The sequence below is a fragment of the Cantharellus anzutake genome (assembly GCF_015039405.1).
Source record: "Cantharellus anzutake strain C23 chromosome Unknown EI90scaffold_145, whole genome shotgun sequence".
In the NCBI taxonomy this organism is placed as follows: domain Eukaryota; kingdom Fungi; phylum Basidiomycota; class Agaricomycetes; order Cantharellales; family Hydnaceae; genus Cantharellus; species Cantharellus anzutake.
Window position 1 is genome coordinate 153,728 of NW_024067095.1, and position 24,193 is coordinate 177,920.

General features: G+C 54.6%; 6 protein-coding genes across 6 annotated transcripts; 2 read left to right on the top strand and 4 right to left on the bottom strand.

Annotated features, from left to right (window-relative positions):
- Nucleotides 1–2,190: 2,190 nt before the first annotated feature.
- On the bottom strand, nt 2,191–3,097 carry EI90DRAFT_3089737 (uncharacterized protein). Its single transcript, XM_039062316.1, has one exon. The coding sequence runs from the start codon at nt 2,896–2,898 to the stop codon at nt 2,659–2,661; it is 240 nt and encodes a 79-aa protein (XP_038908681.1). The 5' UTR covers nt 2,899–3,097; the 3' UTR covers nt 2,191–2,658.
- A 13,397-nt stretch (nt 3,098–16,494) lies between these two features.
- Nucleotides 16,495–17,702, bottom strand: EI90DRAFT_423019 (uncharacterized protein). Its single transcript, XM_039067601.1, has one exon. It carries the CDS (start codon nt 17,440–17,442, stop codon nt 16,831–16,833), a length of 612 nt encoding a protein of 203 aa, XP_038908682.1. The 5' UTR covers nt 17,443–17,702; the 3' UTR covers nt 16,495–16,830.
- EI90DRAFT_422963 (uncharacterized protein) lies at nt 17,570–19,715 on the bottom strand. The gene is made up of 5 exons (XM_039067600.1): nt 19,630–19,715; nt 19,440–19,558; nt 19,330–19,381; nt 17,711–19,278; nt 17,570–17,658 (listed from the first exon to the last, which is right to left on the bottom strand). The coding sequence occupies exons 2-4, from the start codon at nt 19,476–19,478 to the stop codon at nt 17,750–17,752; spliced, it is 1,620 nt and encodes a 539-aa protein (XP_038908683.1). The 5' UTR covers nt 19,479–19,558; nt 19,630–19,715; the 3' UTR covers nt 17,570–17,658; nt 17,711–17,749.
- On the bottom strand, nt 19,669–20,592 carry EI90DRAFT_3089741 (uncharacterized protein). Its single transcript, XM_039062317.1, has 2 exons — nt 20,559–20,592; nt 19,669–20,503 (listed from the first exon to the last, which is right to left on the bottom strand). Exons 1-2 carry the CDS (start codon nt 20,579–20,581, stop codon nt 19,825–19,827), a joined length of 702 nt encoding a protein of 233 aa, XP_038908684.1. The 5' UTR covers nt 20,582–20,592; the 3' UTR covers nt 19,669–19,824.
- A 1,983-nt stretch (nt 20,593–22,575) lies between these two features.
- EI90DRAFT_3177631 (uncharacterized protein) lies at nt 22,576–23,212 on the top strand (the record flags this gene model as incomplete). The annotated part of the gene is made up of 2 exons (XM_039066353.1): nt 22,576–22,699; nt 22,757–23,212. 2 exons carry the CDS (start codon nt 22,576–22,578, stop codon nt 23,122–23,124), a joined length of 492 nt encoding a protein of 163 aa, XP_038908685.1. The 3' UTR covers nt 23,125–23,212.
- EI90DRAFT_3089747 (uncharacterized protein) lies at nt 23,016–24,129 on the top strand. Its single transcript, XM_039062318.1, has one exon. It carries the CDS (start codon nt 23,302–23,304, stop codon nt 24,055–24,057), a length of 756 nt encoding a protein of 251 aa, XP_038908686.1. The 5' UTR covers nt 23,016–23,301; the 3' UTR covers nt 24,058–24,129.
- Nucleotides 24,130–24,193: the final 64 nt, after the last annotated feature.

Here is a 24,193-nt window from a genome sequence, read left to right on the forward strand (position 1 = left end):
GACGCACGTGCAATGTTCCCCGGGCGCAGAGACATGGGCCAAGTTCAGATGGCATTAATGCACCATCGCTTACCGGTCCTAATTATCTTCCTTGCGGATGACGCATATACGCGCTAAGTATTGTCGAGCTCTCGACCTGCAGCTTCAGAGGCTGGTCACCTGCTTAGCTTCCAAGCAAGTGTTACGGCTTAATTATTAACCCCAACATTAAGTGGCAAGTATGGAGAGTGTGTATGTACGGGGTAAACCACTCGAAGACAGTGATGAGCCAGAAAACGCCGCCGGGATGACTTGACACGAATCTGGGTCTAGCCAAGCGGGACAATGCACTCGACTGCGTAGATCGAGAAGCAACATTTCCTCGTGAGACCCATTTGTTCGGCCAACTCCGACGCCGCTAAGGTTCAGGTGTATTCCCTCTCAAGTGTGAAGAATCCAAGCTCTTTCGTTATGTAAATACTAGCGTCTTTAAACCACAGTGCAGCAATTAGCATCGTTTCCCAATGACGCACTGGCCATTTAGGACTACGTGGCACCCAACTCGCGCCGCCTTCAGCCGGAGACAATGGGACACTGATTCATCTGCAGACGCCTCCCCCATGGACGACTAGACCTGTGCGATGAGACCCTCGATGATGGTGATACCGTCAAGCCCTTCGATGCATATTTTCTTCCATCTAAAAGTCATTCATCTCACTACCCGTACTACATCGTTTCTTTCCCACCATCCACCACTTCGCACGTCCTCGCCTCTCTCCCCGGTCGACATGATCTGTGCCTGCATTCCGCTTCTGCTTCCGTTTGCGTTCTTGCCTCTCCTCTATCCTCGCTTTATTTAAGCTTCTATTTCTATTACTATCTTATTTCACACCCGTGTCAATCACCATCGCATCCGATCTTTCAGGCCCAGTCCTTACGGTGCTTGTTAATATCTAGGCTTTGCCAACACTCGGCCATACAATCATGCTTACTCTAACTGAAGAACTCGGACCCAACTTCGTTGCCATGCTCCATTCCATATTTCTGTTGATTCACCGAGTGCGAGTGCGCACAGAGAATCTGTTCCTTCAACGTTCAACCCATACATGTCTCCATGCGGCATGCCTAGTCACGCACGGGCTTTGTGCTCACAACGCGCGGAAATCAAAAGTAGCCTGCGGTCATAGTATGTGGTTCAAAATGTGTCTAGCGACCGCTAGTGGTAGGCAGGACTACAGCCTCTATGACAAACAAACAATATCGCTAGTGGAACCGCTCGACACTAAGCTGGCACCTTCAAGAAGGAACCTCTCATTGGTGTACTGAATGTCGAGGGGTCGCACAACGGCTGAATCGCGGTTCGTTTAATGCGACGCCGATTCTTTCTGAGTCTGCAATACTCCCTTCAGTCCAAGAAGCTCAACCAACAATCCATCCCTTCCCCCCTCTCATTTTCTTCATCTGCCTTTGCGCCTCTTCCCACTGGAGTGCTAGAGCACTTCACTATGCCGTCCTCGACGCCGATTTCTCTAACTACCCTTTCTTTTTCACAACTCTTGTTAAGCTAAGTGCCCTACCTCGGGCGAAAACAGAGGCGACTTCGATTTGCAATGACGTTTCATTATGACAAGGACTCTCCCATTGATGTCTCATCGCCGTCGTTAGCGGCCTTCCCAAGGGAGCACAACTAGTGCGTGAATATCCCCCCCCCCCTTTTTTTTTTTAAAAGAAAATCACCATCCTGCTTCGAAGTGCTCACATTGGATACTTCGGCAAACCCGCACGAAAAGGCTGTCCAATGACAATCGGATCCCCAGATCTCGCGATACCGCGGTGCGCCTCGCAGAGTTCTCTAAGGCAAATGATTATAAAAGTGTCATCCAGGGCCTTTGTTTTATCTCGTGTCCTTTGTTCACCAATTCTGTGTGGGACAGTGCTATCAACCTGGCGACCAACCACCTTCATACCGGCACCTTACTCTTCCCGTCTATCAGAGCGTCTGAGGAAAGCGGCCCAGTAACCACACTAAATTACTCTCTCAAAGGCTTCAATTTCTGAAGTCCGTTTGAACTGCTAACCAATTTTTCGATTTATGTCAAAGAGGACGATCTTTAAATAGAATGTCCATCTAACCCGCTGTTCGTGGTTGAAGTCTAATGCCGGAAATGCGGTCCATTCCATTCGACAATACTGCTTTGAATATTTATTCGAAAGACTGCATTATCTTATTCGGTCTAGCTTAGTCTCCTAGGCCTTTCCAGTAGTTTTGGCGCTTCGTCTTCCTGTGCTCTGCGGAACGCCAGAGATCCGTCGCCACCAAGTGTACATTACCAAACCTAACGTTAAATAAAGAAATAGTACATGATACACAAGGCTTCAAATACTATCCACAATTTTACACAGCGTTGCAGTGCAAAAGTCATCGAGTGTATAGCCGAGGAAGTGACGAGTACTTGAGCGCAATCGGGTGCACTGGTAAATGCTAAACAATTTGGCTTATATCGATGACCATTGGGGCCTTTGACTTGCCCTGGACCAGAAATCGAGTTCCATCCCTGCTGGACTGAGGGCGGTATAGCTCCTGACGACAGTCTGGCACTCGATGACCGTACCACGCGAGCAAGGAAGTAACTGGATCATATCCCCCTGGAAGGCTAAGCATTTCCCTGCCACCGAGCATCACTGACCAGGACTCGATGAGCGGGTTCCTCCCTGTTGCAGAGGAAGTGAACTCGTAATACCATCTTTGGGGGCTGCTTGGCGAGAGGTCGTAAAACGGACACTTGATCCAGGACTCATCTTCAGAGTCGCGAGCTGCATCCTCGGAAGGATGTGCATAAGCTGTGTTGTCTTCTGCCAATGGAATGGCTCTAGTGAATATAGGATCAGGGACAAGATGTAAGTGAGTTGGAGGGACATTGGGACTGATGATCCAAAAACAGGACTCTGTCACACGATAACATGCAATGAGCTCGTATGATTGGGTCGACCATGTGAAAGCGCTAAACCCGTCAAATGCGCCGACATACCGCGCACCCGGAGAGAACCCAAGTGTCCGTCGGTGAGGCCTGGATAAGGTCGTTTCACTGCGGTATGGGGTGGATGGAGAGGGTGGGCGGGATGGGGAGGATGGGAATGGGACGGACAGGTCCGAAGTGTCAGGGCACACCCGCCTGACCCGGCTCCACCCGGCCCAACCTGACCCGGTACCCCGCTGGTCCACCCTTCCTCACCTCCTCCCCCTTTTCCTTCTTCCCCCCTCATCCTCCCCTCCTCAGTTTCTCCTTATCTTACTCCTTCTTTATTCTCCCTTTATTCCACATGGACGACTTTCTCTGTATCATTGTACAATTGACCCATCTGCAGCGCGCCCACCATGTACCCGGCCCGGGCACCTCGGGCAACCTCCCGCTGTGCCCAGCACGCGCGCCTGCACCGGATACCCTCGGGATCTCCCACGGAGACACCCGGGTGGTTACGGCTGTGTGCGAGGGTGACGTGGCACCCGTCATGTGATCCAAGCCGCATGTATATAAACGAACCTGAAGTGGGAACCGAAGAAGTAGCCTTCTTCTCAACCTTCCACTTCAGGTAAGCAGTACAATATCTCTCCTTTAATGATAATAACAACCTTCCACTTCAGTCTAAGTGGCCAGGGACCACTGTCCCACATCGGGCCTGTCAGTACGCACGCCCGATCCGCCCCCTGCCAGGCTCTCGGTCCCAGACGCTATACCCGGACCCCCTCGACCCCGGACGAGTCCCTGACAGCAGAAGAAGGCTTCAACTTCATCTCCCCCACCTCCCCTGCCTCTCCTGCCATGGTGACGGAAGAACAGTACGACGACCTCCTAGCCCGGTTCCAGGAACTGCAGGCTATTGTGGAGAACCAAGTCCTTAACCATCCCCCACCTGCTCCCGCACCTGCACCCGCGCCTATCCCCACACCCGCTCCCACACCCGCCCCCAGACCCAAGCCACCTAAGGTCGCCCCCCCCACGCCCTTCTCAGGAGCCAGTGAGGACCTGGACCGTTTCAAAGCCGAATGTGGAATCTACTTCCACGTCCGCGCGTCCGAGTTCCCCACCGCCCTCTCCCAGATTCTCTTCGTGTTGTCCTACATGAAGGGAGGGCCGGCAGGAGCATGGGCAACGCAACGCACGATCTCGCTGTTGACCGCAGGGTCTCCGGCACTCACCATGGACGAGTTCAACACGGAACTCGACGACATGTTCCAGGACCCAAATCGGGAAGCCACCGCCCGGCAGAAGCTGGCGGCCATCCGACAGGGGAGCGACTCCGTGGACAAGGTCATCCAGGAGTTCGAGATATTAGGGCCTGCCTCAAGACTGGGTGACGTAGGGCTGGTCGACCGCTTCGAGCAAGCGATCAACGCCCAGCTCCGCGAGAGCATTTACCGTCTCCGCCCTATGCCCACCACCTGGGCTGAATGGAAACGCGAGGCCACCCTCCTCGACAACCAGTGGCGACGTTTCCAGGCCACTGTCAGGGACGCGTCCGGGGTGGAGGGGGCCCGGCTGTAGCGCCCGGCAGAGGGACCCTCTCGGGGGACGAAGCGGGCGCGCGTACTGACGGGCCCGATCTGGGACTATAGTCCCTGGCCACTTAGACTGAAGTGGAAAACGTGAATTGTTATTAAAAGGAAGAACTACACTACTTACCTGAAGTGGAAAACGTGAGAAGAAGGTTACTTCTTCAGTTCCCGCTTCAGGTTCATTTATGTACATGCGGCTTGGGTCACGTGACAGGTGCCACGTCATCTGCGGAGAGGGCCGCAGCCATCCGGGTATCCCCGCGGGGGATCCCGAGGGCGTCCGCGCATGCTGGGCGTAGCGGGAGGTCGCCCGGGGTGTCCGAGCCGGACGGGTCAGCAGTACAATGATACAAGGGAAGGTGGTCCATGTAAATAGAAAGAATAAACAGAAAGGGAGAGTGAAATAAAGGAGGAAGAGAAAAGAGGGAAGAGGGAGGAAAGGGGAAGAGGGAGGAAGGATGGGTAGCGGGGAGCGGGTGAGCGGGTGAGCGGGTGAGCGGGTGAGGTGGGCCCAGGTGGGCCCGGGTGGAACCGGGTCAGGTGGGTGTGCCCTGACATCACCCCCTCCTTAAGCCGCTTCGCCTTGAAGCGGCCAGATGGTTCTCTCTTTCTCTCCCTGGGGCTTGGGGGTGCGTCCTGTGGAATTCCTCGATCCGGTCGGGGGCATGGGCTAAGTGGTCCTGTTGGAGCCATTAGTTCTCTGAGCTTGGCCAACCAACGAACTTTACCAGATACCAGAGTTTCCGGCGTAGCCACTTAGAGTCCAATACCTTCTCCACCTCGTACTCTTCTTCTCCGTCTACAAGTTCCGGACCTGGGCGGGGGTCAGTGGGTCGTTCTGGGATATCATCCAGGCGGTGTGGTCTGACGTTCGTTACGGATACAACCGGGTGGATTCCTTTCTGGCGTGCGGTAAGTTGGAGTTTGACGGCAGCAGGGGAGACGACTTTGACGATTTTGAAGGGGCCGAGCCATTTGTGGTCCAACTTTTTGGTTGGGCGGTCAGTCGTGTAGTTTTGCGCGCTGAGCCAGACTCGGTCGCCTTCTTGGTACTTTGGGGCTGTTTCGCGGTCTCGGTCGTAGTAACGGGCCATCTCGTCCGCTGCGTGTTCCAGTGCAGCCTTCGCCTCCTCTTGCATTTTCATCATTCTCAATGAGAACGCGTCAGCAGCTTCCACCTCGGACGTGCGTGTGGGCTCTGTCCCCATCCTGGGGTGTTGGCCGGTGTCGAGTTCGAAAGGGGTTCGGTGGGTGGATGAGTGGATGCGGTTGTTGTAGGAGAATTCCGCCAGCGGAAGCCAATCGGCCCAGTCGTCTTGTCGGTGGTTGACGAACACCCGGAGATAAGCTTCGATCTCTTGGTTGACCCGCTCGGTCTGTCCGTCCGTCTGGGGGTGGTAGGGCGTCGAAGGGGTCAGTTTGACGCCTAGAAGGTCCACGAGCTCTTTCGAGAAGCGGGAGACGAAGGCGCTCCCTCTGTCGCTGAGGATCTCCTCTGGGAGCCCGTGGTGCCTCCAGACGTGCTCTAGAAAGAGCCGTGCGATACCCTCCGAGTCTACGGTCGTCACGGTGGGGACCGCGTGGATATGCTTGGACAGGCGGTCTACTACCACCAAGATGGCATTATAGCCTTTGGACTCTGGGAGCTCTCCCACCATATCTACTGAGATCACTTGCCAGCGGCGGGTGGGGACCTTGTTTGGGGTGAGCTTCCCAACTTTTCGTGAGGGGAAAGATTTGACGCGGTTGCAGGTGTCGCACCTGCGTACGTACCGCCCGACATACTCTGCCATTCGGGGCCACCAGTAGTTGCGGGAGACAAGTTCCAGGGTTTTCCATCGCCCTGGGTGTCCCGTCGCCCGTGCATCGTGGTGTAGCCGCACAAGATCATGGCGGAGTTGGGGGTCTTTAGGGACGTACACCCTCCCCCGGTACAGAACTAGTTCACCCTGCCTTTCCCATTCGTCCGACCTTAGCGTCCCTTCTCCCAGCTCTCGCATTGCCTTTACCACCTTCTCGTCGTGGTCCTTTGCTTTGCGTATCCACTCTAGAATTCCTACCTCCTCTCCTTCTACCGAGATTCCCTCTGTTGCACGAGCCTCAAACCAGGCTGGTTGGAGGAGGGTTAGCCCTTCGTTGTCGTCCTTCCCTTTCGGGTGGTCAGCACGACGGGAGAGTGCGTCCGGTTTTCCCATGAGCTTCCCGGGACGGTGGACAAGGGTAAAGTGGAAGCGAGAGAGGAAAAGGGACCACCTAGCCTGGCGTCGATTCAGCCTCTGGGCCATCCGGAAGTACCCCAGGTTACGGTGGTCGGTATAGACCTCGACTTTCTCCTCTGCACCTTCTAGGAAGTGTCGCCACTCTTCGAGAGCCCGGACGATCGCGAGCATCTCCTTGTCGTACACCTCATAGTTACGCTCCACATCCGTGAAGCTCTTGGACATGAACGCCACCGGGTGGAACTCCCCATCGGGTTGGAGCTGGGAGAGGACTGCACCGGTTGCGAAGTTGGAGGCGTCACACTCGAGCCTGAAACGGCCCGAGTCAGTGGGGAAGGAGAGGACTGGGGCAGTGGTGACAGCTTCCTTAAGGGCGTGGAAGGCATTGTCTTCGTCCGTGCCCCAGTTCCAAGCCTGGGTCTTTCGGGTCAGCTTGTGGAGCGGGCGTGCCTTTTCAGAGAAGTCCTTGATGAACCGGCGGTAGAAATTTACGAACCCCAGGAAGGACTGCACCTCCTTCACCTTGGTTGGGGTGGGCCAGTCAAGGACTCCACGGACCTTTACGGGGTCCATCGCAACGCTACCCTCCGAGATGACGAGGCCGAGGTACTCGATCCGGGTCCGCTCGAATTTGCACTTCTCCGGCTTCAGGAATAGCCTCCTCTTCCATAGCGTTTCCAGGACCTCCCGGACAACCTTCCGGTGCTCCTCTAGGGTAGCCGTGAAGATGAGGATATCGTCCATGTAGCAAATGACGACTTCCCGGTCGATGAAGTCCCTGAGGATATCGTTCATCATCGTTTGGAAGGTCGCGGGGGAGTTACACAGCCCGAAGAACATTACCATGGGCTCGAACAACCCTCGATTGGTTGCGAACGCTGCCTTCCACTCGTCCCCATCCTTGATCCGGACGTTGTTGAACCCCCAGCGTAGGTCCAGGGCGGAGAAGTACTTAGCGCTCCGGAGGCGGGCGAGGACGTCTGAGATCAGCGGGAGTGGGTACGAGTTCTTTACGGTAATCTCGTTCAGCTTCCGGTAGTCCTGTACTAGGCGTAGTGACCCATCTTTCTTTTTGACAAAGAAGACTGGTGCCCCCATTGGGGACTTGGACGGTCGTATGCGCCCGTTCTGCAAGTTCTCGCGCAGGAACTCGTCCAGCTCTTTCTGTTCCGGCCGCGAGAGGGGGAAGGTCTTTCCCCTGGGCAGCTTGGCGTCTGGTGCCAGGTCTATGGCGTGGTCCCAGGGCTTCCGGGGGGGAAGCTGGTCGAAGGCTTCCTTCGAGAACACGTCCCGGAAGTCTTGGTAGTGCTCTGGCACTAGCGTCTCAAACGACGCGGGTTCTGCGCCCGGGTTGCGGGCCTCCTGGGCCATCCGCTGAGAGGGGGTCGTGGTGGCTCTTAGGTCATGTCCCCAGCCTGGGGGGATGATTGCAGCGTAGATCCCGTCCCCCGGCTCTAGGGCAGGTTCTTGGTCCTCTCGTGCTTGTGGCTGTCTGCAGGAGGACGGGCAGCGAGACATGACGACCTTCTGCCGTGCCCAGTCCACCTCTGGGTTGTGGTGTAGCAGCCACGAGTGACCAATGATGAGGGATTGCCGCCCGAGGTTTGCGACCACGAAGCGGGCTCGCTCTGTGTGCCGCCCGAACGTCAGGAGGGCCTCCAGCTCCTCAGTTATGGCTCCGTTCTCGTTCGGGGTCCCATCGACGTTACGGACGGGGATGGGTTGCGGGAGTGGGGTTGTCTCAAGCTTGTGCTTCCGGACGAACTCGGGGCTCACGAAGTTCCCGGTGGCTCCTGAGTCCAGGAGGGCCGATACAGACACTGACGCGAGTGAGGTTAGGGTGGTCAGTTTGACCGTGAGGTTAAGGGACCGGGGGGATTGCTTGGAAAGAACATAGATAGCGGGCGGGGATACTGCCACTTCGGGCATTCCCTCTGTGGTCCTTCTACTCTCATGGGTTGAGGATGCGGTTTTCCTCTTTTTCTTTGCAATAACTCGGTGAAGTTTTGGCATTGGCGCTGCCTTGCGCACACTGCGGTATTTACACAAGCTATCCTCTACGGGCGGCCGGGACGCATCCCTCACCGGTCGCCTTCCTGAAAATCCCCCTGAGTCTCTGTTTCCGGCTCTGCTTCCTCTGCCTCTGGTCCTTCAGTCAACTGCCTTTTCAGCCCTTCCATCAGTGCCCGAAGGTCTTCAGGGTGGAGGCGTCGTGCCCGGCGGACCTTGGGGTGTGGGCAGTCTCGCTGGATGTGCCCCAGGGTGTTACAGTTGTAGCACCGCCTCTGGTCAGTTCTCGAGCGGTCGAGATCCATTGGCTGTGGGCCCGCTCCCGTTGTGGGGTGGGCTGCTGGGGTAGGCGGTGGAGGAGCGGGTGCGAGTCGAGGGGGCGTGGGTGTGGGTCGTGTGTGAGGTGGGGTCACGGTCGGCAGGGGTCGGGTTGACGGGAGCGGGGGTTTAGGTGGAAACGCACGTGGTTGGGTGGCTTGGAAGCGTCGCCACTGGTTGTCTAGGAGGGTGGCCTCGCGTTTCCACTCTGCCCAAGTAGTGGGCATGGGGCGGAGCCGGTATATGCTCTCCCGGAGGTGGGAGTTAATGGCCTGCTCGAAACGGTCAACCAGTCCCACATCGCCCAGCCTTGAGGCGGGCCCCAGTATTTCGAACTCTTGGATGACCTTGTCCACAGAGTCGCTCCCCTGTCGGATGGCTGCCAGCTTCTGTCTGGCCATGGCCTCCCGGTTCGGGTCCTGGAACATGGCGTCGAGTTCAGTGTTGAACTCGTCCATAGTGAGGGAGGGGGATCCGGCCGTCAGCAACGTGATCGTGCGTTGCGTTGCCCATGCCCCTGCAGGTCCTCCTTTCATGTAGGACAGCACGAAAAGAATTTGGGAGAGGGCGGTGGGGAATTCAGCCACGCAAACGTGGAAGTAAATCCCGCACTCGGCCTTGAAGCGGTCCAGGTCCTCGCTGGCTCCTGAGAAGGGAGTGGGGGGGGCGACCTTGGGTGGTTTGGGTCTGGGCGCGGGAGCAGGTGCAGGGGCTGGCGCGGGAGCGGGTGCTGGAGCAGGTGGGGGTGGGGGATGGTTGCGGGCCTGGTTCTCCACAATGGCTTGGAGCTCTTGGAAGCGAGCTAGCAGCTCCTCATACTGCTCTTCTGACACCATGGCTGGGGAGGCAGGGGAGATAGGGGAGGCGGGGGAGACGAGGTTGAAACCTTCTTCTGCTGTCAGGGACGCGTCCAGGGTGGAGGGGGCCCGGCTGTAGCGCCCGGCAGAGGGACCCTCTCGGGGGACGAAGCGGGCGCGCGTACTGACGGGCCCGATCTGGGACTATAGTCCCTGGCCACTTAGACTGAAGTGGAAAACGTGAATTGTTATTAAAAGGAAGAACTACACTACTTACCTGAAGTGGAAAACGTGAGAAGAAGGTTACTTCTTCAGTTCCCACTTCAGGTTCATTTATGTACATGCGGCTTGGGTCACGTGACAGGTGCCACGTCATCTGCGGAGAGGGCCGCAGCCATCCGGGTATCCCCGCGGGGGATCCCGAGGGCGTCCGCGCGTGCTGGGCGTAGCGGGAGGTCGCCCGGGGTGTCCGAGCCGGACGGGTCAGCAGTACAATGATACAAGGGAAGGTGGTCCGTGTAAATAGAAAGAATAAACAGAAAGGGAGAGTGAAATAAAGGAGGAAGAGAAAAGAGGGAAGAGGGAGGAAAGGGGAAGAGGGAGGAAAGGGGAAGAGGGAGGAAAGGGGAAGAGGGAGGAAAGGGGAAGAGGGAGGAAAGGGGAAGAGGGAGGAAGGATGGGTAGCGGGGAGCGGGTGAGCGGGTGAGCGGGTGAGGTGGGCCCAGGTGGGCCCGGGTGGAACCGGGTCAGGCGGGTGTGCCCTGACAGCCACCCAGCCACGAGCACCCCCACCTAGACCCCCACTCCCACCAACCAGACCCCCTCTAGCCACCACCCCCCCCTACGCGCGGCCCACACCCACCACTTCACGACCTACGCCCGCACCCGCACCCCCAACCCCCGCAACCCGTCCCACGCCAGGAACAGGTCCACAGCCAATGGACCTCGACCGATCGAGGACTGACCAAAGACGGAAGGGGTTGTGCTACAATTGCAACGCCCCAGGCCATGTCGCACGAGAGTGCCCGCACCCTAAGGTCCACCGAGTCCGACGCCTGCATCCTGTCAGGGACCGACCCGGGGTCGAGAGCGCCCGGGTGTATCGCCCGAGGCTGAGGGTCCGGTAGGTATGACGCGGGGGCGCGTAGCAGCGGGCCCGAAGCAGACAAGGGTCCCTGGCCACTAAGACTAAAGTGGGAAATGTGTTATTGTCATTATCAAGGGAAGTGTAAGCTACTTGCCTAAAGTGGGAAATGTGAGAAGAAGGTTGCTTCTCAGTTCCCACTTAGGCTGTGTTTATATACATGTGGTTGAAGGCCATGTGGGAAGCGCCACGTCATCCGAGCACACAGCCACCTCCGTCTGGGTACCTCCGTAAGAGGTCCTAGGAGCGTCCGGTGTGCGGGGGGTTGTCCGGTGTGTCCGGGTTCGGGTGCGTTACGCTGCGGCCAGGTCAATGGTACATTGATACAAAGGAAGTCGTCCGTGTGATAAGAAAGGAATAAAGAGGAGAGAGAATAGAAAAGAAGGAGAGGAAGGAAGGGAAGGGAGAAAAGGGGAAGAGGGGGGAGGTCGGGAGGAGTGGATGGTGGGGCACCGGGTTAGGTGGGGCCGGGTCAGGCGGGTGTGCCCTGACACATCCGGAGGACCTACGAGCGTTGATGGAAGGGCTGAAGAGGCAATTGGGTGAGGGACCAGAGGCAGAAGAGGGAGAGACGGGGCCAGACCCCCAGGAAGAGGATTTTCAGGAAGGCGACCGGTGAGGGATGCGCCCTGGCCGCCTGTAGAAGATAACCCGTGTAAATACCGCAACGTGCGCGAGTCAACGCCACTGCAGAAATTCCATCGAGTTATCGCAAAGAAAAAGAGGAAAAGCGCATCCTCTACCCACAGAAGTGAGAGACGCCCAGAGCTAACACCCGAAGTAGCGGTGTCTCCACCCGCCATTTACGTCCTTTCCAAACAATCCCCCAGGTCACTCAACCTCACGGTGACGTTGACCGCCCTGACCTCTCTCGCCCCCGTATCAGTGTCAGCCCTCCTGGATTCAGGGGCCACCGGGAACTTCGTAAGCCCTGAGTTCGTCCGGAAGCACAGGCTCGAGACCACCCCGCTCCCACAACCCATACCCATCCACAATGTCGATGGCACCCCGAACGAGAATGGGGCCATAACGGAAGAACTGGAAGCCCTCCTGACGTTCGGACGACATACAGAACGGGCCCGCTTTGCAGTTGCAAACCTGGGATGCCAATCCCTCATCATAGGGCACTCGTGGTTGCTGCATCACAATCCAGAGGTGGACTGGGCACGACAGAAGGTCGTCATGTCCCACTGCCCATCCTCCTGCAGGGGGTCGCGAGTGGGAGACGACCAAGACCTCACGGTAGAGCCCGGGGACGGGATCTATGCTGCGATCCTCCCCCCGGGGTGGGGACATGACCTGAGAGCAACCACGACGCCATCCCAGCGGATGGCCCAGGAGGCCCATGACCCGGGGGCAGAGCCCGTGCCCTTTGAGATGTTGGTACCAGAGCACTACCAGGACTTCCGGGACGTGTTCTCTAAGGAAGCCTTTGACCAGCTACCCCCCCGGAAGCCCTGGGACCACACCATAGACCTGGTGCCAGACGCGAAGCTACCCAGAGGAAAGACCTTCCCTCTCTCGCGACCCGAGCAGAAAGAACTGGACGAGTTCTTACAGGAAAACTTGCAGAACGGATGTATACGCCCGTCCAAATCCCCAATGGGGGCGCCAGTCTTCTTTGTCAAGAAGAAGGACGGGTCGTTGCGCTTGGTCCAAGACTATCGGAAACTGAACGAAATCACGGTCAAGAACTCGTACCCGCTCCCCCTCATCTCAGACGTTCTCGCCCGCCTTCGCAACGCCAAGTACTTTTCGGCCCTAGACCTACGTTGGGGGTTCAACAACGTCCGGATCAAAGATGGGGACGAGTGGAAGGCAGCGTTCGCGACCAACCGGGGGTTATTTGAACCCATGGTGATGTTTTTCGGCCTGTGCAACTCCCCCGCGACCTTCCAGACCATGATGAACGACATCCTTCGGGATTTCATCGACCGGGAAGTCGTCATTTGCTACATGGACGACATCCTCATCTTCACCGCGACCCTAGAGGAACACCGGAGGGTAGTACGGGAGGTCCTGGAGACGCTGCGAAGGAGGAAGCTCTTCCTGAAGCCCGAAAAAAGTAAATTTGAGCGGACACAGATTGAGTACTTGGGCCTCGTCATCTCGGAGGGCAACATGGCGATGGATCCTGTGAAAGTCCGTGGAGTTCTTGACTGGCCGGTCCCAACCAAAGTGAAGGAGGTGCAGTCCTTCCTAGGGTTCGTGAACTTCTATCGCTGGTTCATCAAGGACTTCTCAGAGAAAGCATGCCCCCTCCACAAGCTGACCCGGAAAACCCAAGCCTGGAATTGGGGCCCGGATGAGGACGGTGCCTTCCTAGCCCTTAAAGAAGCCGTCACCACTGCACCCGTCCTCTCCTTCCCTTCAGACTCCGGCCGCTTCAAGCTCGAATGCAACGCTTCGAACTTCGCAACCGGTGCAGTCCTCTCCCAGCTCCAGTCGGATGGGGAGTTCCACCCGGTAGCGTTCATGTCCAAAAGCTTCACGGACGTAGAACGCAACTACGAAGTGTACGACAAGGAAATGCTGGCGATCGTCCGAGCCCTTGAAGAGTGGCGGCACTTCCTAGAAGGCGTTGAAGAGAGGGTTGAGATCTACACCGATCACCGCAACCTGAGCTATTTCCGGACGGCCCAAAGGCTGAATCGACGCCAAGCCAGATGGACCCTCTTCCTCTCCCGCTTCCACTTCACCCTCGTCCACTGCCCTGGGAAGCTCATGGGGAAGCCGGACGCACTCTCCCGTCGTGCTGACCACCCGAAGGGGAGAGACGACAACGAGGGGCTAACTCTTCTCCAACCCGCCTGGTTCGAAGCCCGTGCGACAGAGGCAGTTTCGGTAGAAGGTGAAGAGGCGGGTATTCTGGGAAGGATACGTGAGGCAAGGGATCATGACGAGAAGGTAGTGAAGGCCATGCGAGAACTGGGTGAAGGGACGTTAAGGTCGGACGAATGGGAGAAGCAGGGTGACCTGATCCTATACCGGGGAAGGGTGTATGTCCCAAAAGATCCCCAGCTCCGCCATGATCTGGTACGGCTACACCACGACTCACGGGCGACAGGACACCCAGGGCGATGGAAAACCCTGGAACTCGTCTCCCGTGACTACTGGTGGCCCCGGATGGCTGAGTATGTCGGGCGATATGTACGCGGATGCGACACCTGCAATCGCGTCAAACCCTTCCCCTCACGAAAGGTTGGGAAACTTACCCCGAATAAGATCCCCACCCATCGTTGGCAGGTCATCTCAGTGGACATGATAGGGGAGCTCCCAGAGTCCAGAGGATATAATGCCATCCTGGTCGTAGTAGACCGGCTGTCCAAACGCATCCACGCGGTCCCCACCATGACGACTGTGGACTCGGAGGGTATCGCACGACTCTTCTTAGAGCATGTCTGGAGACACCACGGGCTCCCGGAAGAGATCCTCAGCGATAGAGGGAGCGCCTTTGTCTCCCGCTTCTCGAAGGAGCTCGCAGACCTCCTAGGTGTCAAGCTGACCCCTTCAACGCCCTACCACCCTCAGACGGATGGACAGACGGAACGGGTCAACCAAGAGATCGAGGCCTACCTCCGGGTGTTCGTCAACCACCGCCAAGACGACTGGGCGGATTGGCTCCCGCTAGCAGAATTCTCCTACAACAACCGCGTTCACTCCTCCACTCACCGAACCCCCTTTGAACTCGACACCGGCCAACACCCCAGGATGGGGACAGAACCCACGCACACATCCGAGGTGGAAGCCGCCGATGCATTCTCGTCAAGGATGATGAAAATGCAAGAGGAGGCAAAGGCAGCCCTAGAGCACGCAGCAGACGAGATGGCACGATATTACGACCGGGACCGTGACCCGGCCCCTAAGTATCGAGAGGGTGACCAAGTCTGGCTCAATGCCTACAACTACACGACCGACCGTCCGACTAAGAAACTGGACCACAAGTGGCTTGGCCCCTTTAAGATCACCCAAGTCATCTCCCCGGCCGCCGTTAAGCTCCAGCTCACCGCCCGACAGAAGGGAATCCACCCAGTTGTGTCCGTGACGAACGTCAGGCCACACCTCCCGGACGGTATTGCAGAAAGACCCGCCGACCCACGCCCAGGCCCGGAACTGGTAGAAGGAGAGGAAGAGTATGAGGTCGAGAAGATACTGAACTCTAAGTGGCTACGCCGGAAACTCTGGTATCTGGTAAAGTTCACTGGCTGGCCGAACTCTGAAAACCAATGGCTCCAGCGGGACCACCTAACCCATGCCCCCGACCGAATCGAAGAATTTCACAGGACGCACCCCCAAGCCCCAGGGAGAGAAAGGGAGAACCACCTGGCCGCTTCGAGGCGAAGCGGCTTAAGGGGGGGTGATGTCAGGGCACACCTGCCTGACCCGGCTCCACCCGGCCCAACCTGACCCGGTACCCCGCTGGTCCACCCTTCCTTACCTCCTCCCCCTTTTCCTTCTTCCCCCCTCATCCTCCCCTCCTCAGTTTCTCCTTATCTTACTCCTTCTTTATTCTCCCTTTATTCCACATGGACGACTTTCTCTGTATCATTGTACAATTGACCCATCTGCAGCGCGCCCACCATGTACCTGGCCCGGGCACCTCGGGCGACCTCCCGCTGTGCCTGTCAAAAACCCGTCGGTTATGGAAGAAGGGGTGAATGCGTGAGTCCGAATGCAGGCGGGGGCTCAACTAGAGGGGGGTCCGAGGGCTCCGGTGATGAACCGAAGCTTCTCAGGGAGCCCGGTTCTGCTGGATGGTACAAGAGGCTCTAAGAAGGACGCGGCCTCAGCGACTCGGAGGGAGCGCTGTGCCTCCGTTACGTCTCTGTTAGTCCTTGTATTTCTTATGTCTGAGGTGTCTTGTAGAACAGAGACAGGAATCACTCAGAGGGACTTTGGGTGGCATTTTAGTCGAGATTAGAACTGAGGAACTACAGGTTCTAATCTACGTGTATTTATAAAAGTGGATGGGGAGGACTTTAGTCAAAGCCCGAAATGACAAAACGGGGAAAACACCAAAAGGTACCGAATGATACCGAGAGGTACCGAAAGGTTCCGAACGATATCTAAAACGGGGAACCGAGGTGTCGGGCCAAGGAGGGCGGAGTTGGAGGCCAGAAAATGAATGAGGAAGACAAATGGGGAAGGGGGGTTAGCCGACTGAATGGTAGTAAGAAGGTAGTCGTGCTAAGAATGGAAGATGACTAATAAGTGATAGCGTGAAGGAGATCACCGAAGGATACGGTTAGTTCCGAAAGCGGAGTTGCGTGTCCGAAGGATGTTGGGTGACTCCAATAAATGAAGTGGGCGAGGGAATGGTTTAAGGGCATGTCACGGGATGTCGGAGGTCCGTCAGGATATCGGAGCAAATCCGGGGTCTCCGAATGTTCCGACTCGGGACCGAGGTTCCGGGATGGGAGTAGCCAAGGTTCGGTGTGCCGCAACCCGACCGGAGCTGAGACAGCCAGGAGGGAAGGTGATTTGGAGAGTGGGGAGGCATGGTGTAGGGGATGGTGAAGTTGTTAGGAAGGTGTGATGTGGTGGGAGTGTGCGGGGTCGGGATTCCGGGATATGACAGTGCCCAGCACGCGCGCCTGCACCGGATACCCTCGGGATCTCCCACGGAGACACCCAGGTGGTTACGGCTGTGTGCGAGGGTGACGTGGCACCCATCATGTGATCCAAGCCGCATGTATATAAACGAACCTGAAGTGGGAACCGAAGAAGTAGCCTTCTTCTCAACCTTCCACTTCAGGTAAGCAGTACAATATCTCTCCTTTAATGATAATAACAACCTTCCACTTCAGTCTAAGTGGCCAGGGACCACTGTCCCACATCGGGCCTGTCAGTACGCACGCCCGATCCGCCCCCCGCCAGGCTCTCGGTCCCGGACGCTATACCCGGACCCCCTCGACCCCGGACGAGTCCCTGACACGAAGGAGAGGTGAGGGCCTGAATGAAAGGATGCTCAGAGACGGATATGAGCGTCATGTTATCGCACCAAGGATTATTGAAATTTCGTGGAGCTCGTATGATAAATAATCCATTATCTGAGATGGCGGTTCCAGTAGGATAGAGACCAGAAGGAAGATTGCCAAGCTTCACAGGGGCTATGCCATGGCCGAGGATTGCGACGTTCCCATCAATATCTTCGGTAGCAACCCTGTGGCTGCCATGGACAAATTCAATCCAGTCAGGGAGATTGGCTGAATTGTGCTGCAATTGGCAGATTGTACGCTGATGGTCAATATCGACAACTTCAATGACACCGCTGCCAAACCCGAGCGCAACATGGCGACCATCAAGGGAGAGTGCAGCACAGGTTACAACGCCATTACGAATATCAGGTTGGTAGAATTCAACTTCGTAGCTGACCTCCCGTCCCCATCGGCCAACCCTTTCAGCCAACTTTGCGTGCATGACTTCTCGGGCCCTGCATGAATCCTTGCTTAAAGGGATCGTGTCACCAAACTTGCCACGAATAGAGAAGACCCGGACACCAGAGAGATGGCCATATTGTTTGTAAACGGAGGGTGGTGCGAAAGGGAGATCCGATCGATAGAACCTCCATGGATATTTCTCGGCGTTCCAGGTTACCTGATGCAGATCTCTCAAAAGTTGGATTGAATCGTGGTTCTATCAAAGATATATCAATCACGAAAACATCGGACAGATAGTTTATACTTACATTATATCCAAGTAATTGTTCAGGAAATATCTCTCCACGTCATGTCTCGTTCATGTGGTCTTGCAAATGCGCGAATGTTAATACATAATTCCGTGTAATGAAGGAATCAAACTCGTTTTGCAATTCATTCGAGTCTCGTGAAAAAAGTTGTGAAGGGTCCAAGTGCTTGAATAAGCGTTCAATAACATAGTCGAAGCGACTGCGATATTCCTTCTTTTTCGCCCTAAATTCCTTCCATTTCCCTTCTTCTCCTAAAGAAATGGGATCAGTGGGTATCCCAAACACGTTCCGCTCACAACAATCGTTGAAATGTCGAAGGAGCGGCAATCCAAGGAGATACCCATTCACGTCATCGATGAAAAATACTTTGTCTTTCTCATCACCAATTGGTTTCCCGGTTATGAATTCGCTTGCTGTTGCGTGATAGAAGGTTATATCCTTTGCATTCTCCAAGGGAAGATTTATGATCGAGCTGATTGGTTCCAATGTCGCACGGATCTCATCCTCGCTAACTCCAAGCATCTGCGACATGGAAGACACACCCCCCAGCCCATACGCCGTAAGAATTGCGGTGACTACTAAGCGATACATCTTGGATATATCTGGGGGAATTCCAGCTGAATCCACCACATAGGCTTGCCGAAGGATTCGCAAGTATTCCTGATTGAGGTCGGTGGGTGTACCGGTGACACTACGCAAGCCCTGAAACGCCGACTGTAGGGTACGACCACGCCGTGTCCGCTGGCAAACATCGCGAACCCGGATTGATGCCATAACAGGCAACCCACGGCAAGCCCAGGCAAAATCATTAAGTTCCCACTCTGTTGGTTTCCATGAAGATTTTCTGATGACATCCCGAAGACCATCCTCCACAATACAACAAACTGTGTGGAAATCTTCATCGTACTCTATCTTGTCCACATCCTCGCATGGTATAACAAGACCCTCGTGTTGAGCTTCAAACCAAGCTGAAATGACTCCTGGCTCAGGACGACAGCTAACTAGCACAGAAAATGTTTGCGGGAGCTCCTGAAGACCAAGTACCAGCCCCATCAAGGACTCAAGCGTCTCCTGATTGCCGCACTCATCGAGACCATCCAAAACGATGACGAAACGATCCGGGAATATGTCCTTCAGGTTACGTATAGGCTCAATCACCAGAGTCTTGATTTGTTTTTCTAGGGGTAATTCCTGAAACAAGGCCAAATCCGGTTTCCGAAGTTGTCTGACGAGCGACAATTTGAAGTCCTCGTTGAAGGATGCAAGTTGGCAGGTAAGGGTAGAGGGAAACTGTTCAACAGAATCCAAGCCCGATCCTCTCCGGTTCTTGTCCCAGAAATATGACGCTGCCAGTGCGCCCTGCTGCTCTAGAGTGGATGCGATACTCATGGAGATCGCGGTCTTCCCTGTCCCAGGGGACCCCCGTAGCCAAACAAATCGGTTCTCAGGTTTCTTCAGGTGCTCGAGTATGGATTCTTGAATCTTGAGTCGTGTGCCCGGTAGGCACTCTGATTTGCTTTTTACGTAAATATGCTCGGCCGGGGCTCGCTTGAGTCTCGATATCTCGGCTAGGAGCATTAGTAAATAGGCAATTCACAGGTTTGTACACAGACACGTACATTGAACCGATGCGTGCTCGGTGCGAAGCAGAATTAAAGTCAATGATCTCAGCTGTGGCGAACATGAGGAGTTAGAATTTGACCATTCAAAAAATGTCGGGCACGCAAACCTCGAATCGACGGATAACATCATTGAGGCAGTTCTTCATATTGGTTATTTGCTGTGTTATATTAGATGTTTGAATGGTCTTCTCGACGATATTTTTTTCCTGAACTAATTTAATGTCTTCTACTTGTATTTGCAATGCCCTACGAAGAGAATAAGTGAATGTGAGCAAAAGGGAAGAATGAGATGCGTACACGCGGAATTCCTCCACTAAGGTTTCAAGCTCCGGAGGGATCTTTCCAGTCCAAGTCTGGAGGGGCTCAAACACCGACTTGCCCGCCTGCTGGATCACTTCGCACAACTGTTTGAGATCCTGGGTGTTGCCGCTAACATTCTACATGCATGCAACCAGATATAAAAGACGACCACCATCGAGATCTTCAAGATTCTCAAACCTCATAGATTTGAATCCCTGTCAAAAGGGCGTTTGGGATCTGATCAAGATTTGGGATAGGGACGAGCCTGAGAGCAGTGGCCGCGGTTCGGAGGAGGGCTTTAGTGCTCCCAATGATCATCTTCTTCGGATCTCCATCGGATCTGCGAGGTGCCGCCGGGCCCGATGGAGCAGCTGGAACTGACGACCTGGCATCTGAAGCCTCTTCCTCTGCGCTAGGAATTACTCGTGACGAATCAGTAGTCGCTTCGGTGGGAAGGGGAGACAGCGATGGCCATGGGTCGTTCGTGGATGTCTGGACGGGTGTAGTCAACATAGGATGACCGAGATCGACATTGGTTGATTGGTTGAGACGATTGGGATGGGAGCTAGGGCTTTTCTTCAATCGCCCAAAGATCCTGTCTCGAAAAGACGTCGATTGCTTCGTGGCATCATCCCCTGAGGAGGCACCAGTAGAAGGCGAAAAAATAGGCGCTGTAGCAGAAAGGATACCAGGATGTGATCCTGCAGAATTACCATGTTGATCTCTGTGAGCCGATACGTCGCTTGCAGTCGCGGAAACAGTGATCTGAATGCTGGAAGCAGGAGAGATGGAAGTCCGCGGCTGATCATCAAGAGGCTCAGAAGGGCGTTGCGACCTAGTAAACTGAGAGAGAAATCTGGGGGCTGAGGGCCTTTCGGACATCGTGTGAGTGTAGCTAGGAGACGTTCGGCGGCAGAACTGCTTACATGATGTACTGTACAGTGGACATAACAGGTAGGACAACGTTGAAGCCGAAAAAAGCCGTCAGTAAGGAAATTGTTCATATTTTCCCTTGCTTCAAGTTAGGAACTTGCATAACGGCCGCGGATTCGACGCGCGCGCGTGCGGGGCCCGCCAGTTGCCCATCATGACTGCGCGATGGCGGAAATGGTACCGCCCTGACAGACTGTGGATCTTCGGTAGAGATGGGGTGGACCAAGTCCGGCGTTGTAAACTCACAAAGGCCTCCATACAGTTCCAAAGCATTTTCCTCGCTGACGGTACAGTCATACGAACGAAGCAACCTTGGGCGCAAGAACGATCAGTTGATAAAGAGTGGACCCAGGCACTACTGAGAAGCATGAGCAACTCGTTTCAGTCCAAGACGCTTAACAGTACCAATGATGGTGCAATTGCATCCATTTCCCCTATCCCATGCATAGGACCCGGGACCGAACCGTGAACCGGCCGAACCACGGATCTGGTTCGGTTCCGGTTCTCTTAGGGTATTGCGAACCAAAAGCGAACCACAAAACCATTGAAGGATTGTAGCCAACCACGTTGGATATTGCGCATACATGCATAAAGTAGAGGTCAGGGTCGAACGCATTTAGGGATGGCTGAAAAAAAATTAGAAAGGAAATTTAACTACACACACTCGAAGTGTCGGACACCTGGTAAATCCAACCCATCGGGACCTAATTCCATGGACCAAAGGTTACATCTTTCCAGATAGAACGTTCAAATGGTTCCGAACCGAACCGAACCGGGACGGAACCGAAATGCAATTCGGTTTCGGTTCATTACGTCACTGGTTCGGTTCTGGTTTGCCGGAACCGATTCCGCTTCCGCTTCTCAAAAAGAACCGAATCTAGGACCTGAAACATCATCGTGCCCAATCGACTTCCGTGATCTGTTGAAGTTTCTTGGTACGCTGTGGACCGTCCATTGAGTCCGTCGGACTATATTTCTAATTGTACACGGACATTTCCTTGAAGGATTGCCCGATGCTTCCGTTTTTTGAGTCCATGCTGATGGACGCAGTTGTGGAGGGCTTAAAAGCCACAACAAATTTTCCCTCTCTCTCTCTCCTCAGTTCACGTATCTAGAACTGAGCGCTTACACGACGCTAGTTCATAATTTCAATATGATCAAGTCAACCACGCCGCAATCTTCGAAACCTCGTCGCGCCCCACAGACCTCTGTGATCAAGTCAACCACACCGCAATCTCTGAAACGTCTAACATACTTCGTCATCTGTCCCGACAGCCTTGCCTTAGGCCCAATGTCTCTAGATCTTAAGGGTGTCAGAATTGTCAGGGATCTCCGTGATAAAATTTATGAGAAGCACAAGCTGCTGCATGACGAGTACAATGTCGGCGCGCTTGTCTTGTACAAGGTAAGTGGGTAGGCCCTCCAGTCTGAAGAATGCTGTGCTGATCCAAAGAAGCCTGATAATTTGACGATAAGGGGCGATGGAAAGCTTATTGATAGAGCAACGGGTAGTATAACTACGAAGGATCCTCTTGATGGTCCTGATGATGAAGCAAACGACATTTTTGGACAAGACTCGGGTAGGGGCCAGGTCCATGTGGTAGTCAAAGTGCAGCGCAGTGAGTCATATCGTTTCGTTTGTTCAGCTCAGCTAATCCTTCCAATTTTTGCTGTAGTCCTTAAACAGACGGCCAATACAGGTGCGCAATACTTCTTTGTTCACACATTATTGACTTCTCAGTGTGCTCCGCCTATCCAACAGTCTCTCTTATCACTGAGAAGGATCCACTTTACGGCGGCTTGGCCATCATCCGCAGCCATCTCTGGGGAAATGAGGGTCGCTTACGCACCTCAATACACGTACCCGACCTTGATGATCTTAATAACAAATCTCAAGAATCTAAGCCAGAGGACGTCACGATGGGTGACGCTACGGCGAAACCTGGAGCACTGTTCTACAACCTGATGGAGATCCCGAACGTGCTGTGGAATATATCCGAGGTGCTCGAAATGAGATTTTATGTGCGGAACGAATACAATGAGCTCGATGCATTCGTGGAGGAGCAGAGACAATCAGATATCGCTGGGTTCCATCGGCGCAGACCGATTTTGCTTGTTGGACAACCTGGAATAGGTACGTGGGATTGTGCTGGATTGTCATTGCACAATGCGACTAATCACGCTCCTAAAGGCAAGGCTGTCTATTTGACGCACTGTCTCCTGAATCGGCTCGCACAAGGAAAGCTCACCGTGCTCTCCAAGTCACCTTTGATACGTTTTGCCTTTCTCGAATCTGGTGTTTACATGATTCCAAATGATTCCTTCCTACATTGGCGGAATCCCGAGCTCTCCGTAGCTGAAGGAGCCAATTTGGATGGCCTTGTTCTCTCTCATCTTGCTTCGGCTGTGGAGGTCAACACTCTGCTGCAGCAGCGATGGAGGATCTTGGTAGCATCGTCGTCCGAGCCAGAAGAGGTGGAAAGATGGGCAAGGAAAAACAATCCGAACATGTTTTACATGAAAAGATGGAGCTGGCAAAAAGTGTGTGTATCCCGGTAAGCCGCCAGTTGTGTAGGTAGAGGCCTAGTAGTGCTCATCTCTCCCAGCGGTTATGCGAAGGAGCAGAGGGTTGATGATGAAGCTTGGCGTGTTGCGTTCATAACGTATGGGGGCTCGGCGAGGCAGTTACTCGATCGTACGCAAGAGCAGGTAGATATCGACCTCGACTCGGCTATTATGGGATGCACTCCCATCTCCCTCTTCCAGCAAGCGGTGACACATGAAGCCAAGAAATATCACCACCATCTGGTAGAAATCAATCCCTTCCAAGACGAGAATGGTCACGCAGATGATTTCCCTCTTTATTTTCAACAAGCTCATGAAAAACAAATGGTCGAAAGTTTGGCCCAGTACTTCTACGATTATATAAGGGAGCCCTCTACACCCTCCACAACCGGTCTGATGTTCGAAACTGTCGGGCATGTCTACACCCTCGAAAAAACTAAAGCTGCCCTTCACGTACTAGGACTCGAAGACGGCAACAAAAAACTATTCCATTTGGAACACATCGACAATGAGAAGGTGGAGGCACTCTCCGGTTTTCCAGTGGATAAGGTCCCTTGTCTGGATGCCGCCAAGTACTACCGACCGGTTCCTGGGGACCTGCCTGGTATCGACTCGTTCGCTTTCGAAAGGGATGAGAACCACACCATCACCGGTGTTGTCATGTTTCAGTACATGATTTCTCCACGACACCCAGTCAAGGAACCTCACATTAACAGGCTTTGGGATGTGCTGCAGAAACAACACAAGGGGGCGTGGCAATGGAAGATCATATTTGTCATCCCAAAGAAATCGTTCAGTGAACGGATGCCCGCGAAGGCCTTGACAACAGTGTTGTCGCAATTTGTGCTGGAAATTGATGTGGTGGATATGTGGGAGACCTTGAAAGATAACGTTGATACGCACAATTTATGGGACTTTCCCTGTTGATATGGTGTTGGAACACTGACATCTCCGATGTAACACTCCGTAACACTCTAAGCATTGTAATGCCAATAACTGTCACTGGATTGCAGCACCCCTTGATTCCTCACCACCGTAGTTGACGAGGGAGGTAGAGTTACCT

Coding starts and splice junctions, on each gene's coding strand:
- EI90DRAFT_3089737 (XM_039062316.1), bottom strand. CDS start 2,898: ATGTCCCTCCAACTCACTTACATCTTGTCCCTGATCCTATATTCACTA.
- EI90DRAFT_423019 (XM_039067601.1), bottom strand. CDS start 17,442: ATGCACGCAAAGTTGGCTGAAAGGGTTGGCCGATGGGGACGGGAGGTC.
- EI90DRAFT_422963 (XM_039067600.1), bottom strand. CDS start 19,478: ATGAAGAACTGCCTCAATGATGTTATCCGTCGATTCGAG. Junction 19,382..19,439: donor ATGTTATCCGTCGATTCGAG/GTTTGCGTGCCC, acceptor TGTTCGCCACAG/CTGAGATCATTGACTTTAAT. Junction 19,279..19,329: donor CGAGCACGCATCGGTTCAAT/GTACGTGTCTGT, acceptor TAATGCTCCTAG/CCGAGATATCGAGACTCAAG.
- EI90DRAFT_3089741 (XM_039062317.1), bottom strand. CDS start 20,581: ATGTCCACTGTACAGTACATCAT. Junction 20,504..20,558: donor TCCACTGTACAGTACATCAT/GTAAGCAGTTCT, acceptor GATGTCCGAAAG/GCCCTCAGCCCCCAGATTTC.
- EI90DRAFT_3089747 (XM_039062318.1), top strand. CDS start 23,302: ATGGGATGCACTCCCATCTCCCTCTTCCAGCAAGCGGTGACACATGAA.